The following is a 16,489-nucleotide window of genomic DNA, read 5'->3' as shown; positions in this document are numbered from 1 at the left end:
CAAAGAATTTGGATAGATCTTTCACAAAAAAGATATACAAATGGATAAGAAGCATACGAAAAGATGTTCATTATCATTATTCACTAGGGGAACGCTAATTAAAACCATGCTGAGGGTAAAATCATACCCTTATTAGAATGGCTAACATTAAGAAGACTATAACATGTGTTGGGGAGGATGTGGAGAAACTGCAACCCTCATGCATTTGCTGCTAATGAAAATTTAAAGTGGTACAGCCACTTTGGAAAACAGTTTCTTTCTTTCTTTCTTTCTTTTTTTTTTAAGATTTTATTTATTTATTTGACAGACAGAGATCACAAGTAGGCAAAGAGGCAGGCAGAGAGAGGAGGAAGCAGGTGCCCCTGGAAAACAGTTTCTTAAAAAGTTAAACATAAACTTACTGCGCAACACAGAAATTAAACTTCTAGGTAACTACCTAAAAGGACTGCAAATACATCAACACAAAGATTTCTATACTAATATTCATAGCAGCACTACGGGAAATGATCCAAATTTCCATCGGCTGATGAATGGATAAACACAATGTGTTATTAACCATTTAATGGAATACCATTCAGCAAAATAGTCTATTGATACATCTACAACATAGATGAAGCCCTAGTGTTATGCTAAGTGAAAGAAGCCAGATGCAAAAGATTAAATATTGCATGATTCCATTTAAGAAATGGCTGGAAAAGGGGCGCCTGGGTGGCTCAGTGGATTAAAGCCTCTGCCTTCGACTCAGGTCATGATCCCAGGGTCCTGGGATTGAGCCCCACGTCGGGCTCTCTGCTCCACGGGGAGCCTGCTTCCTCCTCTCTCTCTGCCTGCCTCTCTGCCTACTTGTGATCTCTCTGTCAAATAAATAAATAAAATCTTTAAAAAAAATTTAAAAAGAAATGGCTGGAAAGGGCAAATCTACAGACAAAAAGTGTATTAGTTGTTGATTGTTTGTAAAGGGGAACTTTACAGTCATAGAAATTTCCAAAGTAGACTGTAGTGATGTTGCACAACTCTGTAAATGTACTAAAAATCATTGCATTATAGGATTACAATGGAAGAGTGTTATGGAAATTATACCTTAATGTGTGGTAATAATACCATATTAATGTATGGTGATTGTACCTTAAAGCTAGAAATAAATAAATTTTTGTAAATGTAAATAATTGCAAATTTTGCTGGCTTGATAGAGCTGATAAAGTCACCATATTTGCATTAGAAAAAACATTTTAATATATCAGGTAGTTAACTAAAATCATTAGATGAAATGCCTTACCACATGTAATTGAATAAATCTTAACAATTATCTATTTCAGGTCCTCAACTTAACATTTGTCAAACAAAACATTCCTCCACAAAATCCACAATTACCTTAATAAGAGCTCTTTTGGTGAGTTTCTGGTTAACTTCAGGCTTATTTAGTATGTTCTTTGCTCTATGAGCATATTCCAATGTACTCAGAGTTTCCTGTAAAGAAAAGAAAATGCCAATTACTAAAGATTCTATAAGAACAATGTAGTTCTGTTATCAAAAGGATTATAAAATAAGTTACAAGAAAAAAATAATTTATAAGAAATAACTTACGGTTATATCGAACCTAAAAATCTATCATCGGTTAGCACCACTATTCTAAATCTTTACAAGGAAATTTGTTCAAAACAGCCTTTTCTTCCCTTCTTTCTAATTTAAAAGGTCATCTTCTTTATGATAATTTGCCTAAGAATTTTTTACTTCGGTCTTCACACTCAGTGAACCCCCTCACCTGATGAATAAGCAAAACATTCTATATCCATACAATGGAAAATTACTCACCTACAAAAAGAAATGAAGCATGGATACATGTGAACCACATGGATGAACACTGAAAACATGCTAAACGCAAGAAGGCAGTCACAGAAGAACACTTATTGCATGATTCCATTTACACACAATGTCCAGATTAGGCAAATCTATAGATTACAAAAGTAGGTTGGGGCACCTGGCTGTCTCAGTTGGTTAAGCAAGCGTCTGCCTTCGGCTCAGGTCATAATCTTAAGAGTCCTGGGATCAAGCCCCACATTGGGCTCTCTGTTTACTGGGGAGTCAGCTTCTCCCTCTCCCTCCCTTTGCCTCCAACTTGTGCTCTAATAAAGAAATAAAATATTTTTAAAAAGTGGCGGGGGGGGCGCCTGGGTGGCTCAGTGGGTTCAGCCGCTGCCTTCGGCTCAGGTCATGATCTCAGGGTCCTGGGATCGAGGCCCACATCAGGCTCTCTGCTCAGCAGGGAGCCTGCTTCCTCCTCTCTCTCTGCCTGCCTCTCAGCCTGCTTGTGATCTCTCTCTGTCAAATAAATAAATAAAATCTTTAAAAAAAAAAAAAAAAAAGTGGCGGGGGGAGGCTCCTGGGTAACTTCGGCTCGGGTTGTGATCCCAGAGTCCTGGGATCGAGCCCCACATTGGGCTCCTTGCTCATCAGAAGCCTGCTACTCTCTCTCCCACTCCCCCTGTTTGTTTTCCTTCTCTCGCTGTGTCTCTCTCTGTCAAATAAATAAACAAAATCTTAAAAAAAAAAAAAAAAGAAAAAGAAAAGAAAAAAATTTTGAAGTAGGTTAGTTGTGACCTAGAGCTGGGAATGTGGGCAAATGGAGAGTGATTCCTAATGGGTTACAAGGTTTCTTTCTAAGGTAATGACAATGCTCTAAATAGACTTTAGTGATGGTTGCACAGCTCAGCAAATATATTAAAATCATCGAATTACATACTTTTAATAGGTGATTTAATGGCATGTGAATTACATATCAGTAAAGATGTGTTTTAAAATGAAAGGGGGAATTAGACACCTTATAAATCCTTTTCTAACTCCATTTAAAGGAAACAAACACAATAAAATAAGAGATTTTGCCATCTTTTTTTGCTCCTCTTGGTTTTACCACCTGTTCTCACATATCTAATCCCATCTTCAGTGTCCTCTAAGAACTTCTACAACACTAGCATTCAATTAACTCACTTTTAAGTCCCCTATTAGATCTCCATACCCTGGCCCCAATCAGGGTCCCTGCTCAGCAGGGAGTCTGATTCTTCCTCTTCCTCTACCCACCCCTCCACTTCCTCATTCTCTCTCAAATAAATAAATAAAATCTTTTTAAAAATCTCTATACCACATGTAACCATCTACTGCTAATGACCACAGCAATTTCTTTTGAAGACTGTGTGGGAAAAACCATTAAGTAATTGGCTTTTTAAGATTAAAAACTCTGCCAGGAAGTAGAAAAACAATTTTTTCGGTGTTGTCCTCCTATGTCCCTGTGCAATATCCAGATTCTTTTACTCTTGCTTAGAATGAATGAAGCCAATTAATGAACTTTTAGAATATATGATAAAAAAATAAAAACAAAAAAGTAAAATAAAGTAAGTGATAGCTAAATAAGAATTACAGCTACTACACTTGCAGATGCCTATTAAAGGGCTTACCTCAAGATTGAGAGATGCAGGAGAAATTGTTGCAATTATGGATGTTCTTGTACGTCCCCCAAGAGAATCCTGGAGGATTCTAGTTAGTTTAGATTCTCGATAAGGAACATGAGGTGTTCTTTCTACAAGAGCAGTAATGACCCTTCCCAAAGTCAAAAGGGATTGATTGATATTTCCAGCCTCCCGAGCTCTCTTGTCAACTGCTCCAGAACGGCCAATGTTCTCACTTCCCGCAAGATCAACCTTGAATTTCAAAAATAATAGTTGTTAGTTCAACCTCAAATTTCAAAAATAAAAACTGTTAGTTCCCCTGGATTTGGACACAAAGACTTTCATTCTCTAGTATAATGTATCAACTACCCACCAAGATAATTTTTTTATAATTAACAATACACTACAAAGCTAATTACCTAGGAACTTCAAAAATATTGTCTAGAAGTACAGAATTTCAAGCTGCTCTGTGGTGGTCAAGAATGAAACAGTTGAAGGGTCCCTGAGTGGCTCAGAGCCTTAATCGTCCAACTTTTGTTTTTTTTTAAAAGATTTTATTTATTTGACAGAAAGAGAGGTCACAAGTAGGCAGAGAGGGGGAAGTAGGCTCCCTGCTGAGCAGAGAGCCCGATGCGGGGCTTGATCCCAGGACCCTGAGATCATGACCTGAGCTGAAGGCAGAGGCTTAACCCACTGAATCACCCAGGTGCCTTAAGCATCCAGCCTGTAATTTTGGCTCAGGTCATGATCTCAGGGTCGTGAAATCCCCATATTGGGCTCCTCACTCAGCTGGGATCCTGCTTGAGATTCTCTCTCCCTCTAAAATAAATAAAATCTTAAAAAAAAAAAAAAAAAAAAAAGAATGAAATAGTGGTTTGACCCAGCAATCCCACTTCTATGTATATTATCCAAGGGAAATAAAATCAGTATCTCAAAGAGATAACCTGCACTCCCATGTTCAATGAATTATTCACAATAGCCAAGATATAGAAACAGTGATGAATGAATAGAAAAGATATGGCATGCATGTACAATGGAATACATTTACTTAGCCATGAGAAAGAAGGAAATCCTGCATTTTGTAACAATATGGATGAACCTAGAATATATAATGCAAAGTGAAATAAGCCAGACAGAGAAGGACAAATACTGTATGATCTCCCTTATGTGTAGAATTGAGGGGGTGTGGGAGAAGAAAGTTAGTTCATGGAAATGGAGAGTAGAATGACGGTTACCAAGAGTAGGGGAATGGGGGAGAAGCAGGTGCTTGTCAGAGCGTATAAGCCTTCAATTATAAGATGAATAAACTCTGGGGATGTAATATACACTATGGTAATGACAACTGAAACCTGCTACGAGTAGATCTAAGCATCCTTTTTTATTTTTATTTTATTTTTTTTTTAAAGATTTTATTTATTTATTTGACAGAGAGAAATCACAAGTAGACGGAGAGGCAGGCAGAGAGAGAGAGAGGGAGGCAGGCTCCCCGCTGAGCAGAGAGCCCGATGCGGGACTCGATCCCAGGACCCTGGGACCACGACCTGAGCCGAAGGCAGCAGCTTAACCCACTGAGCCACCCAGGTGCCCAGATCTAAGCATTCTTACCCCTCCCAAAAAAGTGACAATGTGAGGTGAAGGATATGTTAATTAACCTGATTATGGTAATCATTTCACAAAGCATACATATATCAAATCATCATTTTTTTTTACACTTTAAGTATATTATTTTGTCAATTATACTTTAATAATGCTGGAGAAAAAAAAGAATGAAACAGTGGTATTAAGGTAGACACTTACCAAGTTCAACTTTCCAATTTTAACAAGCTCCTCTCCATCAATCGTAGTTTCTTTCATATGTATTGTAACAGAGAAAACTGAGTGGGAACGACTAGAAAACAAGATCAGGTTGTCCAGTCATTGTAACAAAACATTATTTGCTTTCTATAAAATATTAAAAAGGGTAAAGAAAGACCAAATGCCACAAGGTGAGAAAGAGAGTATCGGACAAGAGACATCAATAAGATTTTGGAACACAGAGGGTAGATAGTATAATGCTTAGGTTTTTGCTTTCTTGTACCTGCTGCCTGCAGAGGGGATCCCACTAAGAAACTATCTGTAAACACCCTAAAAGACTTAGGAACTAGAATCCTCAGAACTCTAAAAGCTGGATGTGGGGTCGGTTTTCGACAGTTGCCTGGTATGTCAGAGGAGAAGGCTTGAAATCAGTCTTCCTATTTATAAGAATCTCTTGAAATATGCCATTACCATAAATTCAAACAGTACCACACAAATAATCAAATTACTTGATTTCAATGTCAGCTGTTGTAAAAATATATTGTTCTGCGTTGAGAATATCAGAAATACTTAATACCCTCTCCTGAAAAGCAAATAGTAAATAAGAGTGATTACCGAAATACTACAAGACAATCACCACGACCATAAAGTGTTCCAAAGTCTATCTTATGTACTGACATTCAGCTTTTATCTGAGGGATACAAAAGCTATATAGACAACAAAAGACCTCTTACTCCCATATCAATGACATTTGGTGAACATCCTTGTTTGTTAATTTCATTGATGACTAGTGAGGAATATGGTAATTTTTAATTTTTTTATTTGTATTTTTCATGTTGCTTGGAAAATTTTACAGTAAGATTCATACTTTATTATTTAAAATTACAGAAAAAGGGAAGGGCACAGGAAAAGTATAAAGAAACTATAAATCTGGGGTGCCTGGGTGGCTTAGTCATTAACCGTGTCTTCGGCTCAGGTCATGATCCCAGGGTCCTGGGATCGAGCCCCACAGCAGGCTCTCTGCTCAGCAGGGAGCCGAAGTGCTTCCACCCCCCAACCCCCATCTCTCTGCTTGTTTCTCTGCCTACTTGTGATCTGTGTGTGTGTCAAATAAATAAATAAAATCTTAAAAAAATAAATAAATAAAAAGAAAAGAAAAACAAGGTATAAATCTGAATTCAATATGTATTTCATATTTTCTACCATTATTTACCCATTCCTAATTCAAGATTATGGAATTAATGCAATCAAGCATAGACCTCAACTCTGATTTTGGAAAATTGAATGTTTTCCTTCATTTTATCACATACATTCATAAAAAAACCTTTACACAAGTCTACATATAAAAAAATGAGTCCTAGAGGGCGTATGGGTGGCTCAGTCCGTTAAGTATCTGCCTTTGGCAGGTCATGATCCCAAAGTCTTGGGATCAATCAAATCCAGAGTCAGGCTCTTGCTCAGGGAGTCTGCTTCTCCCTGACCTTCTGCATCCCTCCCAACCCCCACTCATGCTCTTTCTCTAAAATAATTAAAATCTTTAAAAAAAGAAATCCTAAATTATACAAATTTATGAAAAAGCAGGAATTTATTTAAAAGAAAAGTATTTAGAGAAAAGAAATATTACCTAGTCTTAAACGCATTCCTCCAAATTCTACATAATTTTTTCAAATGGAAAGCTATTATAGGAAAATTTAATTAAAATCATAAAATCACCCATAATTTCATGATTTTCATTACTTTCATGGTTTTTTTTTGTTCTTTAAATGCATGCATAACTTTTAAAGAGTTACAGAAATTTCCAATTATAAGGGAGCAAAGAAGTAAGACATCTAATTTTTTTTTTTTTTAGGTTTTTTTTTTTTTTAATTAATTTTTTTTTAGGTTTTGTTTATTTAAGTAATCTCTACACCCAACATGGGGCTCGAATTCACAACCCCGAGATCAAGAGTCACATGCTCTTCTGACTGAGCCAGTCAGGCACCCTGAGATCTTTTTCTTTTTTCTTTTTCTTTTTTTTTTTTTAAGATTTTATTTATTTATTTGACAGATTACAAGGAGACAGAGAGACAGAGGAAGGGAAGCAGGCTCCCTGCTGAGCAGAGAGTGTGATGTTGGGCTCGATCCCAGGACCCTGGGATCATGACCTGAGCCAAAGGCAGAGGCTTTAACCCACTGAGCCACCCAGGCGCCCCCTGAGGTCTATTTCTAATAATTACTTTGTAGGTCAGGGAAACATATTTAGAGAAGTTCACTTATTTACCTGAAGTCCATGTTTGGTTAACTGCAAATATCTAACTCCCTATGTATAGCTTTTAAAATTACACTCTAATACTTTTAATTACACTCTAATGCTACACTACACAGAGCAGTAGAAAAAAAAATCACCTGACTTGGTAAACTGCTTTTCTAGAATTTGGGATTCTTTTCATAGGGGGTGCTAACCAAATATGCCCCTTTCTACCCTGGAAAGCCAGTGTTAGTGACCATGTCTTCCTATATAAAATGAAGCCATCTAAAAAAAGTTTAAATCATATTGTACAACCCAAATATACGTAATTTTTGTCGGTCATACTGCAATAAAGCCAGGGGAAAAATTAAATGAAGCTATTTGACTTTCTTCTAATCCTTACTTAAACCATGGGCTTTTAAACTTTCTTCTAGGTATCCACAGAGGCCCCCAAAAAGTGCTCAGGGAAAATCTACAGGAGGCTGAGCAGTTAAGCCTCTCAGACCCCACCCTCAAATAAGATTTCATCCCACCCTCAAATCGACTACAGCAGGCACAGATTAATCTAGGCTCCTGCGTACGCTTTCATTTGAGAAAGAAACAGTCTGCTTAAAAAAGATTAATACTTCTCTAATTTGACTTGTCTTTGTTCTCCTTCCAACATTCTTCCAGTACTGGTGCTTGTCTCTGAATCTCAAGCCGATTACTAAAGCATGAAATCAAGCACACATATAATCTAGGTATGGGACTCACATACTTTGATTCACCTCAATTTGACTTCCCACGTTAAAAAGAAAACAGAGCAGGGCGCCTGGGTGGCTCAGTGGGTTAAGCCGCTGCCTTCGGCTCAGGTCATGATTTCAGAGTCCTGGGATCGGGTCCCGCATCGGGCTCTCTGCTCAGCAGGGAGCCTGCTTCTCTCCCTCTCTCTCTCTCTCTCTCTCTGCCTGCCTCTCCATCTACTTGTGATTTCTCTCTGTCAAATAAATAAATAAAATCTTAAAAAAAAAAAAAAGAAAACAGAGCAGTGTGGGGAGGACAATGGCTTTCTTACCTAGAGTATGCATTCATCAGAGTTGCTGCAGTTGTCCGTTTTGCTGCTCCCTTCTCCAAAATCTGATAGACTTCATCCTTGTTGTGTACTGTAATTTCTTCTAAACCTTTGATTATCACTCCCCTCTGAGCAAATATCAAAAGATCATCCATGAGATTAGTAAAAAATATATATACTGACTTCTCAAAGCATCACACATTAAAATCCAGAGACATTTCATTCTTAAAGACTGAGTTACCTTGTTACGGGGATCGTCAAACATCTGCAGTCTCTCAGAAACATCAGAAGATGGATTAAGAAGATCAAAAAGTTCTTCATTATAGATTTCCAACAGAGACACTTTGACTGAAAATTCAGTACCATTATCAGTAAGTTTCTCAAAAATTTGATGAAGGGTACGTGGAATTATACCAGCCAAGGGATCCTGAAATTATAGTATTAGTTAGGACTAAAATAAGGGAAGAATGTCATTTACTATGGCTGTTTAAACACTTTCATGATATATCTATGATATATATTTAAACACAAATATGACATAGGATATATTTATAATATATTTAAACACAAATATGAGGGGCATCTGAGTGTGTCGGTTGTTTAGGCATCCAACTCTTGGTTTCAGCTCAGGTCATGATCTCTGGGTCATGGGATCAAGCCCCAAGTAGGGTTCCGCCCTTAGCATGAGGTCTGGGTTGAGCTTCTTTCCTTCCTCCTCTCCCTCCCTCCTCCACTCACTGCGCTCTCAATCTCTCTCTCTGAAGTCAATAAAATCTTTAAACATAAATATTTCAAAACAGTTAAAAAAACTAACCAAATATTAGAGCAGCCAAGTCATTTATGAGTTTATGCAACAGTAATTATTTTTCTTCATACCTTCCACAAGTCTGTCCTATCCATCAGCCACATCATGTCTAAAGATTACATAGAAACCAACTCAACTAAACTACTTAGAAAGCCACATTTAATAATTCTTTCCAACTTGGCTTATGAGAACATTAGTAATACAACCATGTTAACAGAAATAGGCCCATCTAACAGGATATTCCCTAATTCTAACATAAACAAGTTGTTTCTCAAATATCCAAGCATCTGTAATAAAATTATTATGAATCTTTAAAATTTTGAAACTGTGCTTTAAGTCTACTCCTTATTTCCTATGGTTATAATTCCATAACTTTATTATCCATGCTTAGTTATTAATGCCTCAACTACGTAACCACTAGAAAAATGGATCAACATAAATGTTAAAAAGTTAGAAAATTAACTTAGTCATTAAACTGACTTAAACACACTTGATAGAAATCTTTGTAAAACATGGGGCGCCTGGGTGGCTCAGTGGGTTAAGCCGCTGCCTTCGGCTCAGGTCATGGTCTCGGGGTCCTGGGATCGAGTCCCACATCGGGCTCTCTGCTCAGCGGGGAGCCTGCTTCCCTCTCTCTCTCTCTGCCTCCCTCTCCATCTACTTGTGATTTCTCTCTGTCAAATAAATAAAATCTTTAAAAAAAAAAAAAGAAACCTTTGTAAAACCTAGTATGTGCTTTCTACACTATCTAGTAATACAGTAATCTTAATTTCTTAAATACTGAAGGTCATTGTTGATACCATGCTGCCTCTTTCTATGTTAACTTTACAACAAACTCACTCCCACACTGCAAAGTCTTCCCTTTAAAGCCATAATCACATGCCACTTTTCCACAATATTCTGCTCCAACTATTCTGTCCCAAACAGACCTCTCTCTTATCGTTTAACTGTGTCATATGTATTGGTCCTTTCCCTCCTAATGAAACCATGTTTCTTAAACAGGAATCATACCACATACTTTAATTTTACTAAAACAGTAGTTTATACTATATTCATGTTTGACATGGGTATACTGATCTTCTCTATTTCACAAGACCTTCAACCAATTTTTTTTATTCAGTCATAGTTCAGCCATTTAGAGACAAAAATCTATTATAAACCATAAATACCTCCTCCCAAGTGTACTCTTCATTAGGTGACCTCTCACCTTCCATTGTAAAGGTTTTTCCAGTGCCTGTTTGGCCATATCTGTTAAAATTAACCAAAGTGGTAAACAGAAAATAAATACATGCTTCTAAACCTTTTCAGCACTTTGAAAAACAGTGTTTTACTCACGCAAAAATAGTGCAATTATAACCCATAATAACTTCATCCAGAATTGGACAAACAACACTTCGGTAAACATCAATTTGTTTAGTAGAAGCTCCAAAAACCTATCAAAAAAAAAGAAAGAAAGAAAAGAAAAAGCAATTCTTCAGGAAAAAAGTACTTCAAAATTACTCATTTTAAAAATTTTGTTTTTAATCTATTAACTCATTCAGCCCACTAGAAACCATTTGAAAACTCAGAGTCGGGACGCCTGGGTGGCTCAGAGGGTTAAGACTCTGCCTTTGGCTCAGGTCAAGATCTGAGGGTCCTGGAATGGAGCCTGGCATCGGGCTCTCTGCTCAGCAGGGAGCCTGCTTCCCTGTCTCTCTGCCTGCCTCTCTGTCTACTTGTGGTATTTCTCTCTTTCTCTCTTTGTCAAATAAATAAATAAATCTTAAAAAAAAAAAGGAAAAAAAAAACTCAGAGTCAACTCAAACTTGGAACTGTATACTAGAACCTAAAGGAAATATGTATACAAGAATTACTTTACATAGCAAATAACAAAGGAATAGCAGCATTTTAAGAAATAGGTACTGGGGGACTTGGGTGGCTCAGCCGGTTGGGCATCTGACTCTTGGGTTTTTGGCTTAGGTTGTGATCTTGGGGTAATGATACTGAGCCCCATGTGTCAGGCTCTGTCTGCACTCAGAAGAGTCTGCCTGTTCCTCTTTCTCTACTCCAACCCCACTCCTTCACATGCTCTCTAATAAATAAATAAAATCTTGAAAAAAAAAAAAAAAAAGAAAGAAAAAAATAGGTACCATATCAAAAGTGTATGTTTTCCTTGAGCTCTTGTCGGCCAAGCCTCCAGTTCGTACACTAACTTCTTTACGTACATGATCACATTCTACTACAGAATGGGCATTAGCTTTCCGTTCCGCCAAATTAAATGGTCTATAAAAAGAAATATACAAAGGTATTTTAAAAACTCTTAGTTATCAGGTTACAGATGACATTATCATTAATACCTTATACAATAACAAAGTGAAGTTTTTTGACACTATTGGTGACAGGGATTAAATGGGGGACTAAATGATACTGGTAAAGCAGACAGCAGAATTTTTAGTTTCAACTCCCAGAAACAAAAAAATAGTTTTTTTTACTTTTCAAAGACATGTAAAACATGACAATTCTGACAGCTTCCTGGACTAGATGTAAACAGAATTAACTCGTTAAAAAAAGGCCAAACTTATTTTTCAGAATTCTATTTCCCTTAGAGTCTAAGAATATTAGGTTATGACGTACAAGAAAGAACATGCCAGGTTTGTGTTCAAAATACTAACCTGTCAGCAGATAACTCGCACTCACACACATGCCTCCCCCCACACCGAAAGAAAAGAAAAAAGAAATCCTATTTAGTTTAGTTTCTCTGTGGCTCCTACTATGCTTGGCACACATCCTAATATCTGTTAAACTATATAGCTTAATAAATGCCATCCTAAGAGGAGTGATGGAAGAGCTGAAAAGAACCCTAGTCCACACAGTAGCATCATTCAGACATATATACACTTAACACACATCTGGGCCAAGGAAAGATATGTACTCTTGACCTGAGTTCATTTTTCCCATTCAGATTCACATATTATGAAAGGAAATGGCAACTACTAGATAAACCAAGTTGCTATTTATTTTTAAAATGATACAACATCCTCTGCCATGCTCCATGCCTAGCATATTTTTGACAGGCAGAAAATCAAATTTGTCATCCTGGGAAATTTAACTCACCAATTTGCAGGTAACACATAATAAGGCTATCGATTGTCAAATGTAATGAAACCTACACAATGTACATAACCCACAGCATGAAATATTATTAAAAGTTCAACAAACTTAAGTCAAAACCAACTTATACTGAGGTAGGCCAAGAGTATCAAGTATAATGAATTCTCTCACATGGTTAAAGCTTTTTCAATTAGTTTATAATTCTTAGCATCTCTCAACTAATCTCTTTGCCATTATGTGTGATGACATTAACCAAATGAATACCATTCAAGATGTCACAACCAAGTACTAGATATTCACACAGATCACACATTTCTTTTTTTTTTTTTTTAAAGATTTTATTTATTTATTTGACAGAGAGAAATCACAAGTAGATGGAGAGGCAGGCAGAGAGAGAGAGAGGGAAGCAGGCTCCCTGCTGAGCAGAGAGCCCGATGCGGGACTCGATCCCAGGACCCCGAGATCATGACCTGAGCCGAAGGCAGCGGCTTAACCCACTGAGCCACCCAGGTGCCCCAGATCACACATTTCTAAAAGTTATCAAAACTCCCACTGATGAACTTAAAGAACTATTTGTACTACCATAAAAAGTACTCCCAAGCCACTATATTCCTAACCAAACTTCTCTAATTAGAAATTGTAAGGTTTCTGTTAATGACGTTAACAAGCCAATCAATTCGTTGGCCTCACTACAGTTACATTACATTCATTCATTCATTCATTCTATAAATATTCATCAAGTACTTATTATGTGATTGATATTTGTCTAGGAACTCGGGGTATACCAGTGAACAAAACCAAGGTTCAAAAAAACCCAAAACACCCAAATTCCTATTCTCAGGGAGCTTTTATCCTAGTGTTAAAGATATATCAGGTGCTGATAAATTAGAAATCAAAGTAAATAAAACAGACTAAGTGTGATTGGAATTGATGATGTGGGAAAATGGACAGTTGCTATTACTATTTTAGGGTGGTCTGGGAAGGCTTCTTTTCTCTGATATTTAATGATATTTAAGCAGAATCTAAAAAGTGAGGGAGCCAGTCATGTAGCTATTTTGGTGGGAAAGCTTTCTAGGCAGAGTGAAATTGCAAAGGCCCTGAGGTAGAGGTTGGTAGATGTGTGTGGTGGGGTGGGGGTGGGGGGGCAGGGGAGTTATGTAGGGTATAATAAAGATAACCAGTAGCTAGATCAATGTGAGGGGTCTATAACCTTCAAACTGTGAGCCAAATCTTGCCCTTGTCTTACCAGAGCCCTAGAATGATTTCTATAATTTTGAAGGTTATTAAAAAAAAAATAAAAAAATCAGATGCTGCACTGGTAGCAGTTCTTTGACAGATTCATTCCACCACTTAAATCTGAAAACAACGGACCACACAGTCTTACTGATTTCAGGTAAAAGATGTCCAGCAAAACAGCAAGCACCAACAAACATAGCCCAGGCAAGAACTGTGCAGCAGTTGAGATCAGAAGCCTCCATAAATGAACAAAGGTTTCAATGGCATCGTCGGACCTCAAGTTCTACTGTGAGGAGCAGGAGCATGCCAGGAGCAACTCTGTGCTGATAGGGATACCAACTTCAGAAAATGTTCTCCAAAAAAAAAAAGAAAGAAAGAAAGAAAATCTCAAGAATAAAAAAAAAAAAAAACCTTGCATCATCTTATAGTAGAATAGTAAAACAGTTCTGTGTCTCTTCTCAACAAAGCAAATTACAAGCAGTTCCTTAACTGGGATTAAATGGGAGACTAAATGATACTGGTAAAGCAGACAGCAGAATTTTTAGTTTCAACTCCCAGAAACAAAAAAATAGGTTTTTTACTTTTCAAAGACATGTAAAACATGACAATTCTGACAGCTTCCTGGACTAGATGTAAACAGAATTAACTTGAAAAAGAAAAGAAAGAATGAAAAGAAAAACATTAAAAAAAAGAAAAGAAAAGAAAAACATTTCTTTATACAAAATTTATTGTAAATAATTAGACACAACCTAAGCACTTTTCGTTAGTGACAATGTAAAAGAAATCTCTTTTTAGGTAAGAAATGTATGCGGATAACAAACATGAATAATGTTTAATTCTTGGGGTAGAGGAAGAGAGCAGGAGAGGGATACAGTAGGGTTCCAAATGTAATGATTGTTTCGTTTCTAATTAGGTCATGGATAACACAGATGTTTGTTACTTTTTTCTCTGTAACTTTTTATAGGTTTGACAGATTTTGTAATTAACAATAAAAAAGAAAATTAAAGAAAATAAAACCATCCAGAAAAAGCAAAATTGTCTGGCATTATGAAACGATCAAAATAATCTAAAAATCTGTGTTTGTGGGGCGCCTGGTTGGCTCAATAGGTAGAGCATGGAACTCTTATCTCCGAATTGTGAATTTGAGCCTCACAATGGGTGTAGAGATTGCTTAAAAATAAAATCTTTAAAAATTAAATAAATAAAAATTTGCATATGTATTACAGGCTATTAACTTTTTATTCAATCTTCAAAACAAGTAACTATTAACAGAAGCCCTAGACTACAACTAGTAAGTGGTGGCACTTAAGGTTACCATCAAATATCCTCTCTGACACCTAGTTCAGAAAGCTAGCTATTATCTTTGACAACTACAATTCAAGATATCAAAGTGAAGAAAGCAATAATTTAAGTTTGCTCACACATTTTTAAAAAGGACCTTTATTTTTAAGTTTTAGAACTTCTGAATTTACAGAAAAGCTGCTAAATGGTATAATTTGTAAAGCAACAGCAACAAAAACAAACACGACACACACACAGACCAGTAAACCGTGGAGGGCTTTTAAAAAACTTAATAAGTCAATCTTAATTAAGCAACAGTTTGCATGACGAGTATATTCCTCCTTTACTGGCTAATTTTAAAATGGGGGAGTTATTTGGAAAATAATCCGGGGAGAATTTGAACCCTCCACCCACTCACCGCGAAGAAACTATATCCCTTGGTCTACGGAAGACCAAGTTGCAGTACAATCAGAAAGCTATACTGGCTTAAGATGCGTCCTTTTAAAAACAAACTACTCTAGCAGTTAACCTTTAAAATATAAATACAATGATGTTTCCTTGTTTGGCGGGGATTAAGAAAATATTGCAACTAGAAGAAAGAGAACAAGTCATCGATTATTCTTTTAGAGGATGATGGAGAGGACGGTAAATCCAACATAAGTACTAAAACACCTGCAAAGTAGGTATGCAGTCTTATTTCGAAACTGAGAAACTTCAAGGAGTGGCATCTCTCCAACAATAATTTTTTAAAAGAACACACTTTTCCCTTAAAACCGGCGATCAAAGTCTCCTTCTGAATACCAGTTTAAACTGTAACCTCTAACACAAATGCCCTTTCTTCTGAAACAGACACTAGTTTACTCCTCACAGAAATCTGGCGTCGTTTTTATCGACCGAATGCGGAGAACTACAAAACAGGAAAGTTTGCTCCCGGCAGAAACTGAAAACTAAATTCCTCTCTCCGGACAGCACAGACGGGAGCCCTGCACCAAAGCCAGCAAAGCCCGGCACTCCCAGTCCTGCCGGGTTCGCCCTACCTGCATCTCACCACCACCTGGATGTTCTTTCCCTTCTCCTCTTTCTTCTTTGCGGAGGAATTCGGCTGGGACGCCATGACGATCCCTGCCCGAAGGTGAAGGCCTGGCTGCGGACTCCGACGCTGTGGAGCGCGGCGGGTCCCTGCGGCGGGCGCGGCCCGGATGCCCACCTCCCCAGCCGGGTATTGGCGTGGCCAGGGGAAGCCACGCGAGCAAGCTCGACGTCTCCGCTCTCCACCAGGGCTCTAACTGACCGAGGTGTCTGTCCCGCGCTAGCGGGAGCCTCGGAGTCACCAACTTCGTCTCCGCCCAAAACCTCGGAAACCGAGCAACGACTCGGCGCCTCAATTTGAAAAAGGAGCCGAGACGGCGAGCCAATAGCAGTGTCGGCGCGCGAGGCACCATGGGACACGGTGTCGTCACTAGAGCGCCACCCTCGGGGCATGGCCCGCGGGAAAGCAAAAAGCTGGTCTGTCCGTACCGGTCTGGAACTCGCAGCGCGGCAGTAGAGGCGAACGAGTGAACAGT

General features: G+C 37.8%; 1 protein-coding gene across 1 annotated transcript in view; it reads right to left on the bottom strand.

The window, feature by feature from the left end:
- Nucleotides 1–16,289, bottom strand: part of KIF11 (kinesin family member 11) — a 47,406-nt gene extending 31,117 nt beyond the window's left edge. Inside the window, exons 1-9 of the mRNA XM_044240112.1 lie at nt 15,962–16,289; nt 11,447–11,579; nt 10,653–10,750; nt 10,487–10,565; nt 8,754–8,939; nt 8,516–8,640; nt 5,238–5,328; nt 3,450–3,692; nt 1,372–1,467 (exon numbers count right to left, since the gene is read on the bottom strand). Of these exons, the coding sequence (XP_044096047.1) occupies nt 1,372–1,467; nt 3,450–3,692; nt 5,238–5,328; nt 8,516–8,640; nt 8,754–8,939; nt 10,487–10,565; nt 10,653–10,750; nt 11,447–11,579; nt 15,962–16,038 (1,128 nt within the window). The 5' untranslated portion in view covers nt 16,039–16,289. The remainder of the gene's footprint in view (nt 1–1,371; nt 1,468–3,449; nt 3,693–5,237; nt 5,329–8,515; nt 8,641–8,753; nt 8,940–10,486; nt 10,566–10,652; nt 10,751–11,446; nt 11,580–15,961) is intronic.
- Nucleotides 16,290–16,489: the final 200 nt, after the last annotated feature.

This window comes from Neovison vison, chromosome 2, assembly GCF_020171115.1.
Source record: "Neovison vison isolate M4711 chromosome 2, ASM_NN_V1, whole genome shotgun sequence".
Lineage (NCBI taxonomy): Eukaryota > Metazoa > Chordata > Mammalia > Carnivora > Mustelidae > Neogale > Neogale vison.
The sequence above is the reverse complement of the archived record's forward strand: the minus strand, read 5'-3'. Positions and strand labels throughout refer to the sequence as shown.